This window comes from Cryptotermes secundus, unplaced genomic scaffold (assembly GCF_002891405.2).
Source record: "Cryptotermes secundus unplaced genomic scaffold, Csec_1.0 scaffold8883, whole genome shotgun sequence".
Taxonomy (NCBI): domain Eukaryota; kingdom Metazoa; phylum Arthropoda; class Insecta; order Blattodea; family Kalotermitidae; genus Cryptotermes; species Cryptotermes secundus.
Window position 1 is genome coordinate 1,998 of NW_019730676.1, and position 7,673 is coordinate 9,670.

At 37.7% G+C, this 7,673-nt stretch overlaps 1 protein-coding gene across 1 annotated transcript; it reads left to right on the forward strand.

Moving 5' to 3' along the window:
- Positions 1-629: 629 nt before the first annotated feature.
- Positions 630-7,389, forward strand: LOC111866372 (SUN domain-containing protein 1). Its single transcript, XM_023855262.2, has 5 exons — positions 630-1,227; positions 2,440-2,528; positions 3,893-4,057; positions 5,778-5,867; positions 5,968-7,389. The coding sequence occupies exons 1-5, from the start codon at positions 1,122-1,124 to the stop codon at positions 6,091-6,093; spliced, it is 576 nt and encodes a 191-aa protein (XP_023711030.1). The 5' UTR covers positions 630-1,121; the 3' UTR covers positions 6,094-7,389.
- The last annotated feature ends 284 nt before the right edge of the window (positions 7,390-7,673 follow it).

Consider the following 7,673-nt stretch of genomic DNA (forward strand, 5'->3'; position numbering starts at 1 on the left):
CATGTCTCACTAACCTACTGGGTATCAGTATGCTACAAGATTCATCTGTAACAAATTAGCAGGCATCAAACGTTCAGCCACATGGAAATGCTATACAGGGTTTAAACCCTTTGGTTTCTGCCGGCATTTTCTGAAATAACACCTATGAAAAATTATTGTGATTAAAACGATGACAGCTCTAAAACATAGTGCATCAACCTGAAAGTTTAAGATTACAGCAGATTGGCTATGAGGAATAGGATATATATGCATGTCTTAATCTCCTTGCATGTTATAAATACCGAATTTACAGAAATTATTATTTAAGATTGCTGAGACAAATGATTAATACAGGCATAATTTATGCACTGCATTAAAATGTCTATTTAACATTTGTCTTGAGGTTAAAAGAAAAGGTAAAGTTGGCTCTGTGCTTAACTAATTAAGCACTATGCTTATATATTTTATATATCCACACCCCATGTTTGTGGGGCATGGATATATAAATCGACGTTTTGCGACCTCAGCACAAGTTGGAGGTGAGTGGTCAGCTTCAAGCCTTGGCCGTTTTGCACACAGGGAAGCATCCCAAGGTACCCATTGGATAGTGTTGGTGGGCCCCAGAACCGGTCTGAACGCTTTACAGGAGAGAAAATTCTTGAACCTACCAGAACTAAAACTTCGATCACTCAGTTGTCCAGCCCATATCCAGTCGCTATCCTGACTCCCTGTATTTGCATGGAGGACAAACGTTTTGTGTTTTAAATGGAAAACAGAAGACTGAAATGACCATTTAACTTCACTGCATCAACAACAAGTCACTGAACTTGGTTTACAATGTCAATTGTGCAATGCAGTTTAATAAATTTTCATTTCATCCACCCTGTTGTGTTAATATTTACTTGACAGTATCCAGCTTTACCACCACAATTGCAGTTCAGTAGTGTGTGAATATAGTAATCACGTCTTTGCCTGATGATGGCTTCATGAGCTCAAACATGTAGCCAAGCTAATTTTAGGCTTGACCTTTATATTGTTGTGTTGAGACGGACTCTAATAAAGAAATTTCAGTTTTATAAAAGTAAATTTCTGATGGTACTTCATAACATCTATATTATTTATTTACAGGAACCTCACATGAAATGCTGAGCAACTTGGACGATACTTCCAAGAATATTGTGAAAGATGCCGTTCAGTTTTATGATGTCACTAAGACTGGACAAATTGATTACGCCATGGCAAGTTTAGGTAAGTCTTTTTGCTGAAGCGCTTAAGTATAAATAAAAATTACATTTTTATGATTTGTGACCTATATTCCAGTTTCAACACAGAAAATAATTGTGGCTGAATTTGAGGTTCTCACATCTGTGACTATGAGGAGTGCTACCTTCTCTGATGTAGTGCCATCTATTTCAGCAGAAGCAAGAAACCAGTGAGAAGCAGACCTTGCTGCTCCCTTCTTGATAGTTTTTTTTTTTTTTGCTCGGACAGTCTCTAATCTTTAAGATGGAGGCAGTACATTCCACCAATATACTGACGGACTTGTACTGAATTATGAGGCTTTATGTTCCAGAAGATACCATTCTTCTATAATTATGGTCATTCCAGCAGAAAATAAAGACTTTCAGATGACTTATGAATTGTCTGGGTAACAATGAATTTACAGAGTTCTGTGCCAATGACCAACATAATTTTCGCTTGCTTCCCTATTCAGAAAATTAAGTTAAAAATAATACTAGTCGGTTCAGAGCCTCGTCATAACATTTCCAATGGCTAAAATTGAGAAAGAACCACACAAATCAGAGACTGAAGAACTTTCAGTGACGCCAAATTCTAGCCAGAAGTGAAACCTTTCAAGAGAAAATACAAATGCTGAAAGATGAAAGTACACTCAACATCTTAATGCAAAGAGACCAAATGTTGTACCAAGACAGACAGGGAAGGTCAATGCTGAAATAAACCTTACAGAATATGGTGCAAATAAATTAAGTGTAAACTGAAACACCTTAGTTTACGTTGCGCTTCTGACAGAAATCAGCTGTTGTGTTTCATATGACAGGGAATCACTTGAACAGCTGAATATCTGTTAACTTGTTAGAGAAGAGACTGCACTTGGGTGTTGAATAATTAATTAGAGAATTAACTGGCAATTTAGGTAAGTAATCAGTCCATCAGTTACTCGATGCTGAAAGATGCAGCCTCCATGCACATTTCAAAAGTACACACTTACGAAGGGAGGGATCGTAAGAAAAAAAAAAGACATGCAGATGACCTCTAATTAACACGATTATCATACAGTCTCTCCTGAAAATAACTCGTCAGGTCTGAGAGTTATTAGAGAATCACATACATACTTCCTATGTGCCCCTTCTTCCAGGAAACAAATCTAATGATTTGCTAAAAGAAATTATTATAAATATTTGGTGCATATTAAAGTCTACTTTCATCTCATGACTGCAGGTGGTTCTATAGTATCTACACGTGATACCAAGAACCATGTGTCTTCACCAAGTGAAACTGGGGAACGTTCAGCACAGCAAATCATTGAGGTATGTAAACTATATACAACTATAGTAGTTACATGGATGACACACATACTTCTTTCAAGTTGTACTTCACAATTACTGTGTTGTATTTTAGCATCCTGTTGCACTGATTCATATTCATAATGTGTATATATTAACACGTGTAGTCTTCAAGTGCATACAATCCCATCTACCACTTCTACACTACATGTTTCGGCAGTATGCTGCCATCTTCAGGTGTATCAATCCGTTAACCATTTCACGGCTTGCCTTTATATGTCCATTTACAAACAATACTAAATTTGTATACGTCCCCACATAACAATAAAGTTCATCTATTTAAAACTTATTATCCTATACGTCATTTTTAAAATTCATGTGTATTATTAATCATCCACATGGGGGTCATTCTTCTTGTATTTCTAATGTTGTGTGTACATTGTGTCTTATGATGTGTTCTACTCTTGTGGCTGCGTGCATTGTATTGTTGGATGTGGGTGTCATGTGTCAGTCTTTTATTTATAGGTAATGCTTGAATATCAGTCAAAACAGAGGTTCTAATTTCACTGTACTATTTTCTGTACCCACCATATACTTATTAATGTGAGAAGTTGATCTCAAGCTAATAAAGTAATAGGTAAAGCTATCCCTGCAACAGGCCATGAAGGCCTATAGGGTTGTGAGATGTCGACGCTCTCACATTTTCTATAGACAGTCGGCTCACAGATGGTGGTAAGGTTGTCAGCCTTATGCACCAGACGCCCTTTACCCCAGGGCCATAGTGCAACTGGAAGGGTAGGTAAATAGGTAAATTAAAGAAAAAAAAAGATCCACATCATTGAGACTCGACAGTCTGTAGCATAGAAATTCGACGGTCTGTAGCACAGTTCCTCAACCAACCACGCTACTGCATTCCCCATTATCAAAATTCAACTTATCACAAATTAAAGTTCAGAATGAAATTGTAATCAAGAAAGCTCAGAGAATGCCATGGTTAATTTCTGTAACTTCTGTTGGCCAATATCACTTAAACCTGATGTTCCATGCCTAATGCATTTGGTGCTGGCCATATGGGCTGAAACATATACAAAAGATGTAAAGAGAAAACACTTACCTAAAGAGAGAAGTTTGGAAGGAAATTCAAGAAAGATTCTATGAAGGGAGAGACAAATGTAACACCCCAAGTTGTTCAACAAGCAACAGAGTACTGGAATGGTAAGAGGACAAAAAGCATGGTGATGATGAATCCAGAAGCGTTATGAAAAATACTGCACAAATTCATGATATTTACTCTGCCACAGAATTCCTCTAAGAATTCATTTTTCCATTCATGTTGTTTGGTGAGTTACTGCATATATTGGAATAATGTTTCTGTCTGAATATTACAGCCTTGTACCATGCCAGGTGAGTGCTGGGCATTTGTAGGTTCAGGTGCTGTTGTGATTGAATTAATTGGTAAGGTGAACGTTAAAGCAGTCTCTGTCGAGCATACTTCAAGTTCCCATTCGCTCCCAGGATTAATAAAGAGCGCACCAAAGGATTTCTCTGTATGGGTAAGTGTCTTTATATGGTTTTTCTAGTTGTACAGGGTTAGCCTACAAGAAATAGACACTTTCAATGTTTTGCAGAAAGAAGAGCTTTAATAGCATGGCCAAGATACTTACATGGTTTGAAAAGTACACCCTGAAATTTACATGGGTAAGTTACAAATGTCCTATACATGACCCTTTTGTAACACGGCAAATATCAATGTGATAGTCTAGTTCTTCACAAATGTTTCTCAGCATGCCCACGTCAACAGTCGCAGCAGCTACCGTGGTGTGTTAAGATCATCCACACTTGTAGGGAGGGGAGGAACATAAACTCTGTCCTTTATGTAGCCCCATAAGAAGTAGCCACAGGATGTTAAATCCGGACTTCTTGGTTCTGGGTGGTTGGACGTCCAATCCAACGCTAGGGCAATTTTTCGTCCAGCTAATTTCCAACTTCAAGGTGCCAGTGTGGCGGAGCGCCATCTTCCACAAATATGAAATTGTCATTGTCTTCTTGTAGTTGAGGCACCAGCCACTCATGTAGCATGTCTAGGTAGGTTATTCCAAGCACTGTTTTTTTCCTGGAAAAAGAATGGTCCAGGCACCTTTTTACGGGATACAGCACAAAAACTTTCACTTTAGGTTAATCCCTCACATGCTCCACTACACCTCTTGGGTTTTCAGTTCCCCATATAAGAATGTTGTGTTTTTTCACCGTACCACTAGAATGTTAATTTGTCACTGAAAACTAGCTGGTTAAAGAAATCATTACTTCCTTTATTCCGTTGTTGCATGTCCATACTGAATGAATAACGAAGGATTTTGTCGTTTTCAGTGAGGTTCTGCAATAACTGCAACCGGTAAGGGAACATTCATAAACGTTTACGCAAGATATTCCACACAGTCTTTTGTGGAACTTGAAGTTCTAAACTTGCAGGTGTTGTCGACTTTTTTGGGCTGTGTGTGTAAGTTTCATGAACACGAGTCACTGTTTTCATCTGATACAGGTGGTCTCCCAGGACTTTTCCCCATGCACAGGCAACCAGTTTCATTAAATTTCTTGCTCCAATCGTAGATTGACTGTATTGTGGTTGGTTGTTTACCATACCGTGTTCTAAAACGACGTGGCACGACAGTAACGGGATTTGTTTTTGCAACTTCGATCTAACAAAATTCTTCTACACTTTGTCAGCGGCCATACTGCTCGACATACGTTAAGGGCGCCCACACGATTCTGACGATCCTGACGATTCTGACATCGCGAAGACAAATGAAAATTGGAGGTCAAAATTTAAAACATAAAGCATCTAAACTGTCTATTTCTTTTAGGCTAACCGTGAATATAAGAACTTTTGCATACAAATGTTGGGCACAACTAAAGCCTCTTTATACAGAATTAATGTGATTCAGAAGTTGCATCCAAATTGAATTAAGTCAGGGAGCTGAGTCCTCCAGTTGTGCAGCTACTCATGAATCTCCTAACATTTCATGGAACACAAAGGTTCATTACCATATTCTCAAGAGCCCTCCTGCAGTCCGAATCCTGAGGCAGATCACTCCTGTCCCTGCCACCCCATCCTATCTAAGATCTAATATCCCTTTGGCTTTCCTACCAAAACCCTACAGGCATTTCTTCTCGCCCACATCAGATCCTCTTCTTAAGAATTTGTTAATTTTTTTGTTTATTACTATGTAATATTCAATAATAATTACTGAACTAATAAACATAATTTATCCACAGGGATTAAATAGCCTTGATGATGAAGGACAATACCTTGGGAGTTTCTCCTATGATATCAATAGCAGTCCTCTGCAGTACTATACAGTTCAGGTAACACACTGAGCAATACAGTAAACTGAATTAATAAGACCTTTTTATTTAAGTGATGACATTTTCTGTTTATAATCTGTACCATTTCTTTTCATATCAGGAACCAGCAGCAATTCCGTTTCGCTTCATTGAGCTCAAGATTCACAACAATCATGGTAACCCAAGTTATACATGCCTTTATCGCTTCAGAGTACATGGAATTCTGGAGCCTCTTGAGCAAGCATAAACACTGTCCAACTGACAGTGAATAATGCTGCATTATGCATGAAAGCTAAATTTCTCTGCTAATGACAAGGAATATGTACTCCAGTAGTGAAAAATGTGATGTCTGTAGTGCAACAGAATTTTTGGGACACTGAAATACCCACATAATATAATTGTTACAAGGCAGCTGGAAACTGGAATAGTGCAGCCAGAGGAGACGACCGTTAATAGGTAATGGCTGATAAGCACGATTCTGTGGCAGTGAATACATGATGCTACCAGAGAAATGGTGGAAATGGCATTTCCTACTTGGTGTGACCTGAGGCTGCATACCTAGACCACCCAGCTAGTTGCTTTAACCTCAACATATTCAATAACAATTCTAATAATATCTATTTACAGATCTCTTACTGTGAATCTACTGAATCTAGCACATAGTGTTACATAAACACTATATGTTGGTTTCAGCATAGTTTCTAGGCCCTTTAAAAAAACGTATGGCTTAACTACTAGTGTGTACCAGTGTTTAGACAGAGGCTTTGCAATGGGCTGATCACTCACCAAAGGAGTCCTACGGACTGCAAAAAATGATTACATAACTGAATAAGAGGCCAGGGCCCTAAAATTTAAATTAAAATCATATACCCTTAAATGAACAGTGTGGTTTCAGCAGTAATTCATCAACAGCATTGGCTTCTCTTAATTAATAAATGAAATTTTGTTAGCCATGACTAACAAATTAACTGTGGGTGGTATATAGTATATGGTGGTATAACCATGATATCTGCATATGTCTCTACATCCCTTGTGGACCTTGGCCAGTTTTTCAGTTTCTTAATCTATACACAGTCACTAGGACTCCTTGGACATTGGATCAGCCTGCCACAAGGCCACTGCCTATACACAGAACGACACAAACAGAATATACACACATCAAATTTCTTATCAATCAATCTTTTGAAGACTTTTACAATGCAATTTATAACCAAAAACTCTGTTCCTACCAAGGCCACTACTGACTGTATAATAGTTTTATTGTATTTATGATAATACTTATTGTCTTTTATATTATTTATTTTATTGCTTTATAATTTTGACATGTTCTAATTATTTACTTGAGCTCAACTTATACCTGAATTGTACATATGATTGTATTGTACTTATATGTTGTTCTGCTTATCTTGAAATATTTTAATCAATATTTGACATGTTCTATATCCTATGGTTTGTAACGAGTTTTATTGGATCATCTGGAACTCGAAATAAATTACAATTACAATTACAGACATTCATGCCACAAGGGGGATTCGAACTTACGATCCGAGTGTTTGAGTGGGCGAAAATATGTTTATATATAATTATTTGTATTATCTTTAGAATGTCAATAAATATCAATGATGATGATGATGACAGAAATGACTATTATTACATTCGGCATCTGCTACCTTTCAACTCGCTTCGTAGGTGGCTGCACTTTAACTCATTTTGTCAGTCAGAGTCAGAGTCACGTTGCAACTGACGGTCAGTCAGTCTGTTTGTCTTGGTGTCGAGCCCCAGCTGGGGCTCATGACCAGATATTTCTTTTGAATGAAAGTTACTGTC

Coding starts and splice junctions, on each gene's coding strand:
- LOC111866372 (XM_023855262.2), top strand. CDS start 1,122: ATGCTGAGCAACTTGGACGATACTTCCAAGAATATTGTGAAAGATGCC. Junction 2,529..3,892: donor CAGCACAGCAAATCATTGAG/GTATGTAAACTA, acceptor TGAATATTACAG/CCTTGTACCATGCCAGGTGA. Junction 4,058..5,777: donor CAAAGGATTTCTCTGTATGG/GTAAGTGTCTTT, acceptor ATTTATCCACAG/GGATTAAATAGCCTTGATGA.